The sequence below is a fragment of the Lactuca virosa genome, chromosome 4 (genome assembly GCF_052849685.1).
Source record: "Lactuca virosa cultivar CGN04683 chromosome 4, Lactuca_virosa_CGN04683_v6, whole genome shotgun sequence".
Classification (NCBI taxonomy): Eukaryota; Viridiplantae; Streptophyta; class Magnoliopsida; order Asterales; family Asteraceae; genus Lactuca; species Lactuca virosa.
Window position 1 is genome coordinate 66,066,731 of NC_136429.1, and position 18,252 is coordinate 66,084,982.

The 18,252-nt window shown below is 32.6% G+C and overlaps 2 protein-coding genes across 2 annotated transcripts; both read right to left on the minus strand.

Annotated features, from left to right (window-relative positions):
• Nucleotides 1-2,248: 2,248 nt before the first annotated feature.
• On the minus strand, nt 2,249-5,475 carry LOC145105043 (1-aminocyclopropane-1-carboxylate synthase-like). Its single transcript, XM_079042179.1, has 4 exons — nt 5,194-5,475; nt 4,935-5,066; nt 4,657-4,817; nt 2,249-3,431 (listed from the first exon to the last, which is right to left on the minus strand). Exons 1-4 carry the CDS (start codon nt 5,359-5,361, stop codon nt 2,405-2,407), a joined length of 1,488 nt encoding a protein of 495 aa, XP_078898305.1. The 5' UTR covers nt 5,362-5,475; the 3' UTR covers nt 2,249-2,404.
• A 2,142-nt stretch (nt 5,476-7,617) lies between these two features.
• On the minus strand, nt 7,618-10,183 carry LOC145104572 (uncharacterized). Its single transcript, XM_079041795.1, has 6 exons — nt 9,502-10,183; nt 9,042-9,415; nt 8,799-8,951; nt 8,479-8,728; nt 8,145-8,389; nt 7,618-7,938 (listed from the first exon to the last, which is right to left on the minus strand). Exons 1-6 carry the CDS (start codon nt 10,181-10,183, stop codon nt 7,618-7,620), a joined length of 2,025 nt encoding a protein of 674 aa, XP_078897921.1.
• Between the last annotated feature and the right edge of the window lie 8,069 nt (nt 10,184-18,252).

Sequence of the window (18,252 nt, forward strand, 5' to 3'; positions counted from 1 at the left end):
AATAGGACGTTGAACTTTTTTTGTTCGGTTTCACAGGTACAAAATGACGTTGCCACTTTATTCAACTTCATACGTATCCTAAGTAAACAATCTGTTAACCCTAAAAAATGGGTATCTACACTTTGACAGCGTCGATTAAAAGTCTTAAAATCCTAAATTCAAATCAGCTACCGTCGATTAAAATGTGCAATCGTTAATTGAAATCAACTATCTTCAATTAAAAATCTACAATCATCACTTGAAATTAGATATCATAAATTGTAATCAGAGTATAAACGATGAAGTGGATTCAAGTATCGGTCTGGTGCAATCAGAAATTATCACCATCAAATCAGAAATCAGAACAATTAAATATGATAAGCAAAAGATGATGAAGCAATTAGAACTACTGGTCAATCAAGCGATCGAATCACCATCTAAATCCACAGAACCGGTGATTTTAGAAGTAGATGGCATCACGGTTCATAAAGAGACTCGTCGATTAAAATCGTGAATTAAGAATATGATGTAAATCGTTTTAGTGGTTGGAGAGCTAAGAAGGACAATCACACGGAGGTCGGGATTGTGGCTGGAGAATCCCTTGTGTTTTCTTCGCAACAAACAAACATCACACCCTTTACTTCCACTCTTCTTTGTTCGAAATTTGGCTTAATGTCTGAAGGTGGTTGTTGATTTTGTTTATACATGTGGTGAGTTCGAAGGTGGTTATTGGTGGTGATGCTCTTGGTATTTCCCGGTGGTATAAAGCTCGATGGTGTAAGCAAGAAATGCAATTAGTGGTTATAATTGTGAATATTGTGACAGTGATCGGCTAAGGAAAATTATTTCACGGCTGGGGGATGCTCACGGTGGTTTGTAGGTGCAAAAGAGGTGGTTGATATAGTATAAGGGTGTATGACAGTGGATGATGAATACGGTGGTTGAAGGTAGATGGCAGGTGGTATAAGGGTGGTTAAAGGTAGTGGTGATGATGGTAACTATTTTCAATAGGACAACAAGGCCACACCCCGATGTATATTAAGTTTGGTCTCCGTTATTCAACCCGCTATTAGTTAGGAGGCGATGATAATTTTGGCGATGGCGAAATTCAAACAACATCAAGATCGGTACCATACATGATCAGAAATAAGAATAAAGCAGGGAAACTTTCAACAACCATGGCTCAGATGCTTAGGGATTTCTTGTTACAGATTTACAATTAAAGGGAGCTTCAATTCATGGCTAGTAAGCGGTAAAACCGGGTAAAAAACACATTGCTTGGATAATTAACAGGTCACATATAAGTTTAATGACCTAGACTACTAAAAAAATACATGAATGGTCTTTTAAACCAAAAATCCAATAGTTTGTTGGGTTAGAGTGAAATTAAACCAAAAAATATTTACTTAACATTTTAATTTCTATTATTGTAATTACTTAATACATGAAACATTGTTTTTGTTTTAAATGTAACAATATAATTTTTTATATAATGTTATTTTTAACTATTGTTGTTCTAAGTTATTTTTAAGCTATTTATTTGAAAACTCTTAATGATTATAAAAACAGTTTTAAAGATTTTTCTAGTTAATTTGAGATTATAATTTCGGTTTTGCATTTAGTACTATAATTAATAACTTTCAACTATTTACAATATAACATTGAGATTTTCTTTTAAGTTCAATTAAACTTTCGATTTAAATTAACCTTTAATATTATATTTTGATTAATAATTTAAGCATTTTATATAAATTATTAAAAAATTGTGATTGTAAATGACAATGATTTCATACAACAACATATCCAAATTAATAAGTTAAGTATAATATATTAAAAGTTTAAGACATAATTTTATAAATAAAAGTAAAAAAATATTATTTTTATGTTGAAGGTTAGTTAATTTAGGATTACATTTTAGATTTTGTAGTTATTTAATATTATTAACCGATTTATAATTATTATTTGAAAAAAAAAACTAAAATATCATGGAAGTACTTTCAAATACTTATATATTTTATTGTATAGTATAAATATAGATAGATATATAAATGAACGATATAGTATAGTGTAGATATATAAACAAATAGATGTGTAAAAGAGTCTCTTTGCAACCACTAACCCTTGAAACGTATTCGACAAACAAAAAAAATATTCAAACAAATAATCTTAAAACATTTTCATATAAAAAAACAGATCAGCTACATGATCCTTAAGTTAAATATGATCAACATAACCAAATGTTGAAAAAAAGTTCATCAATTGTTATATACAATTGATGAAGAAAAATCCTATACATACTTCTATCACACACAACTTCATAGTTACAATAATTAGAATAAGTCATAGTGAAAACTCAATATACGGGCCAGCGGCATAGATTAACCCTTCATACGAGTCATTAATTAATACTGGTAAAGTGCTTAAATTAAGTCCTTGCTTGAACCAGCGGCGATTGAGGGAATGGTGAATGAGGGGACATAGGCGACATCAAAGTTTTTTCATCATATAATATTCGTGAGGAGAAACTAAGACGAAGATTCTTCTGCCATACTTTATTTTTCTTGTTCTTCATTGCCATCGCCTCATTCTCTTTCCCCTTTTTAACAAAAGCATGAATCCTGTCAAGTGCAATCTCAACCGTTAGATCATCCATATTTGCAAAGCAAACCCTAAACCATCCTGCTTCCTCGCAATGGAATGAAGAACCAGGGGAAACGTTGAGTTTAACATCCTTGATAATTAGTCTCCATAACACCATTTCCTCATCAAACGTTGGCTCCTTCAAGAGCCTACGTAAATCCATCCAGACAAAAAGGCCAGCGTTACTGGGTAAGCAAGTAATCCCATCTTGTTCAAGCCCTTGAGTGAAAACTTTATGTCGCTTAGCTAATCTCCTTGAATTTTCTGTTAGAAAATCCTCAACAAATGCTTCGTCAGAAAGAAGTGAAGCTAGAAAATGTTGAGTCTGTGAAGAGATCAATCCAAAACTCGACATTTTTCTTGCAGAACTCACAACTCCATCATTATATGAATATAGAATGCCAACACGAAACCCTGGGAGTCCCATGTCTTTTGACAAGCTATAAATAATGTGAACTAACTCTGGATTTATCAAGACAGTTGGATCGTGTTCCATTTCTTGTAAGACCTCTGAAATAGAGATGAAATCAGGTGTATCAAAGACAGTGGCTGCATAAATTTCATCACAGACAAGATGGATTTTCTTTTCATTGATGAATCTCAATAGGGTTTTGAGGGTTTCTTTATCCATAGTTGTGCCAAGAGGATTTGAAGGATTTGCGATAATCAAGCCTTTGACTTTGATGTTGGCTTCAATTGCATTTTCATAAGCGGATTCAAGTGCTTCTTGGGTGATCTGGAAATCATTTGAACTCTTGCATATTATTGGAACTATTTGCGCCCCAGTTCTCCACCTTAGGTCTCGATTAAATCTGAAAGAAAAAAAAAAGGAACCAAATAATTGGTTCAATCAATAATTAATTTATAATCATGACAACTAAATATGAAATTTGTCATTTCAAAGTTAAGAACTAATAATTATTATAGAACTGAAGTGACATCTGTAAATGAACATGATGCAAAAGAGAACATTATTTAAATTTACTTCTTTTGCTCAATAAAGAAAAGCAAAGCCGTATGTAAGCGATATTTTCTTTCATTACTTCAAAGACTTGGAGACTACGCTCAAGTTATAATAAAATATCATAAAACATATAAAGCTAAATGACAAACAGTAAAGACTACCAAATCACGGTGTGATAGTCTAAAAGTCAAAATTGTTATACATATATTCTATAAGAATACGAGTGCCTTAAACTGTTAAAGTCAAAGGATTGACTAATTTAAATATATAGGTTCTTTTAGGATTTCTTTGTTCCCTATGTTTCATTTTGGAGCCTTGACATATTTTATTTATTTTTTCTTAATAATCTATCATTTGACTATTTTGTCAAAGTTAATGGTTTAGTCATTCTTTTTTTTTTTTTTTTAAATTAATTCCTAAAGTTGATTTTGACCAAGTCAATGGACAAGTGGCGTTGACTAGTTGGTCTAATCTAAAATGGTAAACCAACTTGACAATCCCTCTTAATAAGATTTGTTTTAAGTAGCAAAGTTTTATCCAAATTTGTGCACATGACATGGATTGTTGTTATTATGCGTATATATCTAACCTTTCGTTTTCAGATATACATGATAACTCGATGTGTAAGTACGTATCTTATTAAAAGAAGGTTGTCTATTCCGTATTCATTGTTGATAGTATATATATATATATATATATATATATATATATATATATATATATATATATATATATATATATATATATAACTCACAAAAATCAATCCTACATATATCGTAACAAACTATACATGGAGTTTTATTAAACTCTATAAAAATGCTAACAATGACAAATCTTTTATTTAAAACGTTTTCTTTTTCTTTGATATGTTGTTTAGGAAGCTTTATGATATTATCTTCTTAGCATAATGTAATAATTTACAATTTTATCATATAATTAAGTCAACATTTTAGGGGGAAAAAAAGTACAAATTAACACCTCAGTAGAATATATATATATATATATATATATATATATATATATATATATATATATATATATATATATATATATATATATATATATATACTTACGCCGGATAATATGGAGTTGGAACAAGAAATCCATCACCGGGATCTGCCAAACAGAACATTAAAGATTCACTTGCTCCTGTAGCTCCACCACCCATCACAATGCGATCAGGATCAAACTTAACCCTATTTCCTCTTACTCTTCCCATAAAATCCGCTATTGACTGGAAAACAAACAAGTTTTATAAATTTTTGAAGCACCTTCATATATTACATTATAAGTATATAATGCAATAAAAAATTTCGAATGTAGTAAACTATATGTATGTCATAATGATTACCTTCCGAAAGTCGTATAAGCCATGGTAGTCTTGAAAATTAGCAATATCCTTAAAACTGTCAGCACCATCTTTGGTACAAATTGATGCTTTCGGGTTCTTTGCAATCCATTTCTGAATTAAATCAGGAGAAAGCTGCATGAATAATGGAATTAGTTTTTAGCTTCAAATGGAGTTCTCTTTTAAGTCGTTCGAAAAAAAGATATATATACTTTTGTCATGCATTCAAAAAAAAAAATTTAAAATTATAAAGGAAACAAACCTGGTTTTCTGCTAAACCCATTTGTATGACACCATTAGGATTTTCCGTAGGATGAAATGGATCTAGATCGTAAGCTTTCCATCCATCAAAATAAGGTGAATTCTCACCATGTTGATCATTTGTTGCAATCTTTGACAGAAGGGTTTGGTTTCTGCTCGAGAATACCATAGCTAGCTAGTGTGTGTCTTTCTGTGTGTGAAATGAAGAAGATATGGAGTGCTTTTCGAGATAAAATTTCAAGAAACTATGCGTGGTTTCACACAAGATGATGGAGAAATTACAGGAGATAGATCCAGTATATATAGGCCTAGGGCTGCAGCATTCATAGAGTTGTCTGTGTGACTTAACGTAGTTACGTGTATTTTAGTGTAGAAAATAGAATTTAGAGAAAGAAAAGATTCAACTTTTCAAATTGAGTCCATCGTAATTGCGTGCGTGAGCGAATAACATATAACCCAAAAATGGCAATTAATTAAAATCAATACATAATCATGCTTTTTGAATTAATAATGTAGTCATCTATATAAAACGTTAACTATTATTATTATATTATATTATATTTAACTTTTATCGACAACGCTTGTATTTTACATTTTCATATTGACTATGTATTTAATCAAATACTAAACTTATTAAAAAATAAAATTGTTTGCCTACAAAACGTATTTTTAAAACATTTTTTTAATAATTTAATTAAGAGTGCAACATCTTTCTCAAATTATCAGTACGATCAAAATTGTTGCAATTTCTTTGTAATATTCTTTTGGAAATAGTTTTTTTTTAATTACTCTAAATTTTAAAAGTAGAGAATTTTATGCTAAATAATGAATGAATTTCCATAATTATAAGTGAAATGTATTTCTTAATAGTGGGAACATAATATAGAAAGTATGGATGATGCTTTGTGGGGTTGTAATTCATGACTTAGAATTGTCGGAATTAATGTACAAGTGGGCAGCTGGGTCTAGTCTTAGATTCGTTGCTGGTTAGCTCTCTTTCCCCGTTTCTTTCCGCCCCCAGATGGCCAGACACAAGTCAAACACCACATCCGACATCCGTCAAAACCTATAATATTTTATAATTTTAACAATTCAATTCAATATAATTCTTATATTTATTTTTTCATAAAGCTTATATATGTATTCATATTTTAATATTTTATTTTATTATACTTTTCTCATTTTGTATATTAGGATACTCATGAGAAGGTACCAATTAAATATTTAAGTGGCACCGATGTCCAATGGTTCAATTTGTTATACAATTGATATAACAGTTTTCTATACTGTTTTAGGTTTTCACTAGTTTTCTATACTGTTTTAGGTTTTCACTAATTTTTGAACCTGACACATGAATAGGGTATGAAATGTTACATTTAAACTAAGGTGTTATTATATGTACCCCTTATTCACATAAATCCTCACATCATGAGGGGTATACAAACATTAGGACAAATTACACGAGTTAAAACCCCACGTGCCTTGCACGTTGAGGGTTATTTCCGTCATTTTACTTATTCACCCTTCAAAAATCCTAGATCGGTGCATCCCCCTTTTCTTCCTCTACGTTTGTTCTCTCATTTCATCTCTCGTTTCTTTAATAGACAAAAAATCAACAATGGTGAAATGTAATTGCGGGCAACCAAGTGTTATACTGACATCATGGACCGACGACAACCTCGGAAGAAAGTTTTATGGCTGCATAAAGAAGGTAAGGTCGTTTTGATTCTAACTCAAGCTTTTGTGTGACAATGACTGTAAATATGTTGGATTTGAACTTGACAGGGACCTAAATGTAAGTTTATTGGATGGGTTGATGATGAAGGATGTGGACGATGTACTAGGATAATTCCAGGGCTGTTGAAGGCTAAGAACAAAGTTGAAGCTGAGAATCGGCTGCTGAAGATAATCATTATTTTAAGTTGGGTGTTCATAGGAATCATTATTTACAAGTTGTAGTGCTTAAGAAGATCCAACTAGTATGCTATGTAGGATGTTTATGTCTTTTTTGAACTTATTTTGACTTCTATGATCCATGTAGTTGGTTGTTGTATGTGTTTTGAAGTGTTTCTGGAATGTATTTTGATTAAGTGTTTGGGTATTTGATAATATTTTGGTTAAGTGTTTGATTAAGTGTTTTTGGAATGTATTTTGATTAAGTGTTTGACAAAAACAACCAATAACATATGCTAACAATTGACATAAACAACCAATAACACAAGTGGGATTTAATAAAGGGTAATTTAGTTTCCATACTTTCCATAACATAGTTTCATACATCAACAAAATGATTAACCAAAAGAAACACAATTTACCCAAAAGTATTAACCATAAGGACACAGTTTTACCAAAAGGACACAGTTTAACCAAAAGAACTGATTAACCAACAAAACATACTTTCACTAATGGATCAAGTCCCTTTCCCTCAACCAGCTTTTCCTTTTCCCTTACCAGAACCACCAGGACCACCAGAACCACTAGGAGCACCAGGAGCACTAGATTTTTGTCCCTTGCAACTCCTTGCATTATGACCAATGTTGTTGCACTTTGAACAAGTGACCGACTGAAGGACTCTTGATGCACTATTACCCTGCACCATGTCATCAATTTCATAAGCTGATTTTCTACGTTTCTTCTTTGGTCTACCTATTGTGACACGATGTTTAGGAGGAACCAAAGTTGTTGGACACACAGACTTTTCCCACATGCTTCTCCCATTAATGGGCTCAATTTTGAATGAGTACATCTGTTTCTAAGTTTTTAGCCAATATACCTCATGCACTCAAGTTTCTGGTATTCCGACATCCTTACTATTCTTCCTCATCTCCCATATAGTAGCAACAGCATGTTTGCATGGCATCCCAGTGAGTTCTCATTTCCTGCAGGAGCATGTTTGTTGAACCACATCCACCGTGCACTGGTCCATCGAAGGGCCACTTACCTGATACTTACCATTTCCACAAAAAACATATCTATAATCTTCTGCCTTTTTTTTATATTTTCCAAAGTCTGCATAGCTGTAGGTGTCAAAGGACCAATACATTTCCTAATGGCCTTTTCTACATTCACAATCGTCTTCATTAGATATTCCCTAATGAAATCTAGGCAAGTAATAATTGGTTTATCACGACCCTCATTCAGTTTTCCATTGAATGTTTCACACAAGTTATTAAGAATCACATCAGAATGTGCTCTCCCTGTCCAATCACATCACTTAAAGTCAATACTAGAAAAACTACATAAACCAGGAAAACATAAAGAATGTTACTAGAATGAAATGTTATACCAGTGAAATGGGACCTAGACCAGTGCTGAGGTGGTATCTTCTTAAGCCACTCATAACAATCCTTGTTCAATTTCTTTAGCTCTTCCATGCCTTTGTTAAACTGTTGTACATGTGTTGCAGTTGCACATGTCCACAAGAGGTCTTCGAAAGGTTTACCCCTCCACTGCCTCCTCATGTTATCCCGAATGTGACGAACATAGTAACGATTTTCAGCACAAGGAAACAAGGTTGCAATTGCATTTAGAACACCCTAACAATCATACATAGATTTTGTTAGTAAACAATTTTGAAATAAAGTAAAAAATATATGATTTTAGTACCTTTTGTCTGTCTGTTATAAAAGTGAAATTAGAATTAGTATTCAAGCCAAGATCCTCCCCAAGACAAGTCAAAAACCAAGTCCATGAATTGATGTTCTCTGTTTCAACCACCGCATATGCCAATGGATATGTGCCATTATTACCATCCAGTCCCTGCATTTTTATGATAAATAACAATCATACATAGATTTTTACTTATTTTTATGTATAACAATAAGTAAAAGAACAAAAATTAAAACTTACCACGGCTGATAGAATTTGTCCTGGAAATGGACCCTTCATGAAAGCACCATCAAAGCCAAGAAAATCCCTCTTTCCAGCTGCGAACCCTTTCTTTAAAGCTCCTAAGCATATGTAAATGCGTCTGAATGTCCTAGTTTCACTGTGTGGATTTCCTTCGCTTTCAACATCAACCCTAACAGTCGTATCTGGGTTACGAGTTTGCAGCTCAACAATGTAATCTCTGAGTAAACTATATTGAGTAACGAAATCTCCTTGCACAAGATTTAGAGCTTCAGATTTTGCCTGAAATGTTTTCATCCTAGAAAGATCTACCTTAAACCTCCGTTGTAGCTGTTCTTGCAAAGCCCTAATTGGAATAGTAGGGTTACTTTCAACTTGTTCAACAATGTTAGAAGAGAGGAATTTATACGTACATGCTTTCACTGTTCTAGTTTGAAGACATTTATGGACTTTGTTGTACGTTTTAACTGTCCAATTGACATCTTTTTCCATTTACTAGCTAATAAGACCCAAGGACATATTTCTTCTTCATCGTTGACTTCTACATTAGGCCCAAGCTTTGGTATTGTTCCCTTAAAAACCCATCTCACTCTATTCTTGTCATTTTTTGCAAGGGCCAACTCCCTTCTAGTCTCTATGGCATGGAGTTTTACCTTATCCTTAAACTCCTTTGTTGAACCAAATTTTTGAAAAATATAGAAGGGTTCACTAACAAGTGCTTCATCATTCTCATGTGCCCTTTGAATTGCTCTTATTGACTTCTTTCTTTGACCATTAATCCCCTCATCTGATGATGAATCAGATGCTAAAAAGTCAGTGTTAATCACCTCTAAAGCTTCATCATATGTGCCTTCATCAACCACAGTGTTAGACGACCCTCCAACCCATTCCACATCTTTGTCGATATTCATTTCAAAGTCTTGCATATCCACATTAATATCATCCAATATATTGTCAATGTCCACAAAAAAATCACTATCATCACTTTCATCATTGTCACTCTCTAACTCACCAAACTTACCAAAGTCATTAGCATCATTAACCAAATCATTCTCCATATGATCAGTGAGAGTAGCATCATTACCCAAATCCTTCTCCATATGACCAGTGGGTGTAGGATCGTTACCCGATTCTTTCTCCATGTGATCCATGCCATCCTCCAAGTCAACAGCAGGTGTGTCATGTCACTCTAGGAACAGTCTCTTTGAACAAGATGGAGGTTCAGTAATCTCTGTTCTACGGACTTTACTGTGCGTTGGGGACATTAAATAGGTGTGCAAAGTAGTTTTGTCATGCTCTATATATACATCAATTAACTTATGCTTAGCCACAAAACTCTCCAAATAACGAACATCTTCATCACTAGCTAAAGCGAATAACCCAAAATCTAAATCGCAAAAAGGCCTTTGAAAGTGATAGTAAAGTGGTTTACCTACTGAAGCATACCCTAGGTCTTCCATCATCTCATCAATGTCATGAACGGAAAAAGTATCAATGTCCAGTAAATCAACAAATGTTTGCTTCCCAAGAATATACTTCCTTCCAAGAAAGCTTGTAAACTCACCTCCATGGTGCATTCTTATTGAAAACACCGTCGGATGTCCAGCTGTAGAGGAGAGAAAATTGTTTTTAGCTAACAAAATTTAACCTTTAACAGTCAATATCATTCAAACGAAAGTCAATCAAACATACCATAACTTTGATCAACGTCGATTTCAGCCATTTCACCACGAATGCGCCAAGAACCCATTGCAGTTCTTCGTTATTGCAGCCGTCGCTCCTAGGGTTTTCACGTAAGGATTTTGCACATAGTTGTGTGTTTTTTTTGGTATACGATTGTGTTGTACAATGTAGAGTATGATCGTTTAATTGAACGCATCGATTTCTTAAAATGGCGGTAGGATGAATAAGTAAAATGACGGAAATAACCCTCAACGTGCAAGGCACGTGGGGTTTTAACTCCAAAATCAAACGGAAGGTTAGATGAGGGACCAGGCGTGCACGAAACCAAACTATTAAGGATTGACAGGGTTAAAAAATGGAGTTAGGGACTAGGCGCGTAACAAACACCAAACCATAGGGACCATTCGTGTAATTTGTCCCAAACATTATTACATTCACATGGACATAGGGTACATAGGGTACGTATAGAATTTCCTTTGAACTATATATATATATATATATATATATATATATATATATATATATATATATATATATATATATATATATTGTCTTGCAATGAAACATGTTTGTATACTTGTATATTTTTTCTAATTTTTGTTATTATATATGAAAAAAATGTAAAATTTTGTTTCATATATATAGCAATTTATATTAACCTATTTGTTGGTTACTTTGTAAAATAAAATACAAATGGGATGAAATGAATAGCTCACCATAGAGCAATGGTACTTTATTATATACATTTATATCATATACCAAGGTTAGTTGTATGCTCTTTTTCAAAGAAATAGAAATAAATAAATTAAAGAAAAAACTCATTTCCTAGGAAAATATGATATTTCTCGGTAACAAACTCGAGTGAATAATATATGCTCTTTTTTCTCCGTCGCCTTTTTTTTTTTTTTTTTTAAGAAAAGAAAACTGGAAGGTTCAAATATATTTTCCAATGTATAAAGAGAATTAATGGTATCAAATATTAAACAAAAGAATGAATCAACATTAACCAAAAAGAAGCAAATATTCTCATTATCTTCTTTCTACTTTTCCATTACATCACATGCATGCATACAAAGATTTTTGTTAAAAGTCTAAAAGTGAACACTGGCAACTAAAATTGAAATGGATGATTTAGTGAGTTAATTCTAACATAGTTTGATTATTGCATATTAAAATGTGACAAATCTATTGATAAAGGTAGAAATGTAAAGATGTTAATAGTTGGTGTTGATAAAACGAAATGCGGTCTGTTAGCTGAAAAGCTAGCTGATAGCTGAAAAATAAACTGATAAAAAATGACGTTTGGTAAACTAGCTGAAAAGTTAACTGAAATATATAAAATTACATAAAATGACATTTAAGAGTATTTGTTTCTATAATTAAATAAGGGGTAAATTTTGATTTTTTTTAAAAACTTAGCTTATAAGCTGTTTTTTGTCTTGTAAAACACGACAACATAAAAAAAAGCTCGAAAAATAAGCTAGCTTATCAGCTAGTTGTGGCACGCCAAACATAGTCTTAGACTAGTTTTATAAGGAGCTTTTTTAAAAATTTTCAAATATACCCCTTAATTTATTGTAAAAACATATTCTTTTAAATGTCCTTTTATATCATTTCACATTTTCAGCTAGTTTTATCAAACGTCATTTTTTATCAGCTAACTTTTCAGCTATCGGCTAGCTTTTGATTTAACAACTAGTTTTTCAGCTATCAACTAGTTTTTCAGCTACTACGTCAAACATAGCCTAAATACTTGAAATGGAAGCAGCAGGGACCGAACTTGAAGTTCTCGAAGTATATGAACAAGAGAGACGGTGATTCTCTCTCGTTAATCCAAAAACAACAACATATTTATATTCTTTAATCAAAACAAAAACATGCTTTTATTTTAAAATAAAAACAACAGTTATTTTAAACCAACATAGAAACATATTTTTTTAACCTAAAACAACGATATATCTATATTTTAAACAATGCCAAAATGTAAATTTATTTTTAATCCGAAAAGAACATTGTCACAAAAATGCTTCATGAAGTTGACGGTTGAAGTCTTACTTAGTACATATGAGACATTAAAGATAAAAGAAGAGTAAGATTAAATTTGTTTAAAAAAACTAAAATCAATCACAACTTCTATTTAAAAATAAAAAACTTCTATTTAAAAATAAAAAACGAATGTACTATTATTTTTAATCCAAAATAACAACATACATATATATATCTACAAAAATGTCGTACAATTATTTTTACACAAAACAACTTCATATTTTTAAATCAAATCCAATATATATATATATATATATATATATATATATATATATATATATATATATATATATATATATATATATTACCAACCTGTTTACCTAAGCTCTAATAGATAAAAATAAAACTATTTGTCGAAAAAAAATTATTCATAGGAAAGAAACTATTCTAGTTCTCTGCCCTTAGTCATCTATATTAGGTTGATATATATATATATATATATATATATATATATATATATATATATATATATATATATATATATATATATATATATATATAGAGAGAGAGAGAGAGAGATGAAAGTTTATTTTAGATTGCAAAAACAATTAAGAATGTGAGAATGAATCTGAGGCACACATTTATTCATTGCCACAAAAGTGCTCTGGTGTACCGGTATGACGTACCAATGCCACCATTTCCCCTCTTCTCCGCCGCCACAACTACAACCGCCACTTCCACAACCACCAACTGCCACCACCACCTCCACTTCCAGCAAGCCACATCCGCCACCAACTTTGTCACCTCTTCAACCGCCACCCCACCCCGACCATGTAACGTCCTAAAAATTACAAATAGTTTTTTCATTTAAAAAAAGATTAACCGATTAAATATGTTAAACTAATGAAAATAAGTGACATTCATTTGTTTGAAACTAGAATGTTATCAGAGTCGAATTACAAAGAGTGTGGAAATCAATATATTCGATGCGTGTGTACAGACCCGCCGAGCTCTTCTCACGAAAAACTTGCAAAATATTTTATCCATAGCTATAAGCTTAAAGCTTAGGGGTCGTTTGATTTCAATATGACTAAGTCCAGTCAAAGTTTTTTCTCTGATTCGGCCAGCTCAATTTGTTTGATTTGCACATTTAAAGGTCTGAACCGATCATTTTTCTTCTAACCGAGTCAGTGAAAAAAGTTAGCTGACTGAGAACCTTCACATTTTTATCCTTTGCGTCAATCTCCTTCGGCCTTTGAACAAGCGATATTTCATCCAAATCCTCATCATCTCAGCGACGACAAGCGATATCTCAGCGTCGAGCTCCTCGTCGTCGTCGCTTCCGTCCTCTATCCTCCACCCTCGTCACCATCGCTGTCCTCCAAATCGATGTTAAGCTTCTAATTTCTCATCTCTAAAATTGATTCCATCTTCTTCATCGATTTTATCCTCTTCACACTTGTATCGGGTCCAACTTCTTCACGCCTCCATCCACTCTGGTCGATGTTGTACAATCTCTATCACCTCTTCTGCTTCCACCAATTTCTCCTGCAAACCCTCATCATCGATTTCCCCCATCGATCCTAGCCATCTCATGATAAAATCCTCTTTTAGTCTGATATTTTTTTTACAATATGTAGGATCTTGATTACAATTGTGGTGAAATTCCTGATAAATTTTAAGTCTATGAACTTGCCTTCATTCATTTGTACATGATAAGTGTTAATTGATATGTAGTACTAAAAATTGATATTGTAACTATTGTTTTATGTGCTTTGGATAATCAAAAGATTTGGTGAAGGTCAAATTCGATTATTCAGGCGATATCAAAAGGATTTACAGTTGAAATTGATTTCATCTAGCTTAAAATTAAGAATCATATTGTTTTCCCTTTACACAGCAGACTTCATAGTTCGTTTAGCATCACTGGTTCTAAACATTTGCTTTCAGCAGCTTATATTTGATTTGTACTTTTGATTTTTTTTTGTTTGAACCAAAAAAATGATTATTTTGTTTGGTTTTTGTTTTAATTTTAGACCAAAACTTAACCACTTATCTAAGGGGTTGTTTGATTTCAAGATGGTGATAAGGTTAAAGTAGGGTGAAGACGATGATGATGTTGTGATAGTGGCGTAGATGGTGGTGGGAATGGAGAAGGGTGGTTGTAGAGGTGGTTATCAACGAGTGTGAGGTCATATTTTTATAACAAATATTAGTATGTTTTTTAATCTTTTAGCAACTTCATGCATCACTGTAAATAGTAACAGGGTAAAATGGTAATTTTTTATCAGTCAACACATTCAGTCAGATGTATAATCAAACAACATTGTTTCTTACTCGGTCAGGAGTTCTTACCCATACAGACCTTTCTCAACCAGCAACTATCAAACGGGATCTTAGTGAGTTCCCCAGTATACCACATATTTTTGTTGGGTTTTGAGCAATCTAACACTCCTATGGTGTACATGCAACCCTATAAACCTTGGATCTATGTTTTCTCTATTATACATGCAAATATTCAATATTCCAAGGTTTCGTCCTAACTAGCATAATATAAAGTATATCTAATACAAGAATCTAGTAGAATGACATACATCTTTGTTGTAGCTTGATTCCATGGAGCTTAAGAGCCTAGTGCCCCAAGTGTGACACCTCAAATGGCTCACACAAAACCACCAACAACGTGGAATAACTTTAGAGAAAAGTTCTTATGCTCAAAATCGGCTAGCCCTCTCATTTGAATCCTTAGGGCCGATTTCTTGAGCTACGTGGTCTTTATATATTGTGGCTATTAGGGTTACACCATGTAACTCATGACTTTCCATATTCCTCATGATCCATGGGTTTTAACCTCCATGGAGTATCCATGGGTTACCCCATGGGTTTAGCCCAACATGAAGAACTATGGATCATAAACTCACATATATAAGAATGAATGATTTACATAATCAATCCTCATATATTTAGTTAGTCTCTTTTGATCACATAATTAATTCCAAATTAATTCTTGATCAATACTAATTAAATAATATGATTTCATATTAATATATTAGAACTTATAATATATTAATAAATCATAAATATCCTTTTCTCACAAAAGTCTATCCAAATTGTTCCGATGCCATGGAACCCAAATGGACCACGCCAAATCGGGTAAAGTACATACCAATTATAGTTATGGACTTAAACACTAATTTAACAGTCTCCCACTTGGATAAGTCTAATAACTATTATTGCAAGTATGACTCTGCAACCTGACTAGCAATCGTAGCTCTTAAAAGCCGCTGTCGAACTCTGAACAAATCAATGACGCATCCATTAGATAAGGGATCATATATTCCTCCATTCTAGATATCATATGGACCGAGACATGGATTATAATCATTCTCTCTGTCCATTTGTTGTTTTCTGATTTCCGATTTATGACGACTGACTAATTGAACAAATCAAATCGGTCCAGGCTTGGCCAAGCACTTAGGGGTGTCATCACTAAATCATCGAGGGGCCCAAAGATATCGTTTTTATCCCTCCAAGGGTAAAAGGAATGGATAAACTTCGACCCAAATGTTTGCTTGTACTTACTCATCAAATTACACACAACGATATGTTTTATAACAACCAAGTTACTGGTTGCGTTTACATATGTCAATGTGCAACTGACGCGCAACTACAACTCACACTTCTCCGTTTGAAGAATATAAGATATTATCGTCTCATGATCACTCGTGATAAAATCCATGAAGTGATTCAAATGAGCGTGGGTTTAATCCAATACTCGAATCTCATTCCAGGAGCACTCGTGAATGTTGCAACAACTTTTGCTATGTCTAAACACTTTAGACATCTACAAGCCCAATTCGTGACAATCTTGATTCATACCTACTTCCAAAGTATGATTGACTGTGGAGAGTTTAAATAACCTAGTTATTCGGGAAGTTAAAACATGCAAAGTGAAACACAAGAATAATCGAATCCAATATGGTCTCAGAACTTATGAATATAAATAAAACACCTTTTATTTATCACCATATTGATTACACATTATTCAGTGCATAATGTTTCGATTTATCAACTTAACACTTGAATTGAAACCAATAGTTGTCCTATGCTCCAAGCATGCACACTATGTTTTCTAAAAAATAGTTATGTCATACTCCAACTATGCACACTATGTTTGTCTATGATCCTTACTTTGTGAAATAGATTAATTGAACATGATTCCAATGATGCTCATTTCACAATCCCAAATCCTTACCGTAAATGTATGAATATCAAATTCTTGTCATTTAATGTAATCTGTTAGATTCTAAACTTATATGCATTGATCCTCTTGTAATGACTATGCAAAAAGTCACAAAGACTTGTCAACAGACATTACAGAGTATTCCAATGGAGATCAATTCCATGGAAACAAAGTCTCAAATTCAAAGTACATTCCTTTGAACATCCTTCTTGCATTAAGTTTTCTAATCTTACACAGATTGAATAACTTCCACCTATGGAGACATTTCCATATTCTCATTTTGACTATCACTTCTGAACAAGAGTTGCCTCTTTTCAGAATATGTCAATATGGTCCTTGCAAAAATTTACACCATGCTTCCAACTGTCCATGAGCAACCAATCTTTGGTAAACCTCAGATTGTCCTCGACAATCGCTTAATCATTTTAGTCATATCCAATTATAGACCTTTTCCCCTCTTAATGCCCTAGGCATTTGGAAAATTTAGAAAGGACAACTATTATAGCACATGTAATCGATCCTATACCCGAAGCATATGGGACACGATTGATGATGTATCACATAAAGACATGATCCTAGACCAGTCTTTTGCTACAATATTTTTTATTTGCCATGTTTTCATAATTCGACTATAAAGAGGGATGTCGTAATCATAATCGAATTTTGAGAACGCAATATATATGTTGAACCATTCCAACATAAAATTCATATATATATATATATATATATATATATATATATATATATATATATATATATATATATCATTGACTAAAGACGATTAAAATCTCAATCTAAGCTTTTAGAATTGAAATGAAGTATAATTTCCTCTCCCTTAATTATAGTAAAACAACTTTTCAAATCCTGCAGAGTCACGAATTGAGACTTTTGTTTTCTATAATTAACACTTAACATAATAATCATGCTCCCACTAACATGATAATTATTAGCATAACACTTATGCTCCCACTAGCTTTGACATGTATCCAGAAATCAGCTGGACTTCTAGAAATCAATACTTTATTGACTTCTTACCAAAGTTCAGATTTCTGATACGAGATGCTTTGATAAGACTTTATCAAAATCATACACCTTTCCTTAGATAGCTCACATGTGTGTCTAAACAATTTTAGAACTATGAAAAGGGATGTCGTAATCATAGTCTCAATTGTTTAGACCTTTGTCATTTCTCACAACTCCATGTTAGTGTGTCGGTTAACCACTGTAACGCCCGTGTTTTTAGGCTAGGCATTAATGATTATGTAATGGTCTAGGTTAACCATTGTAACTCGTTTTGAA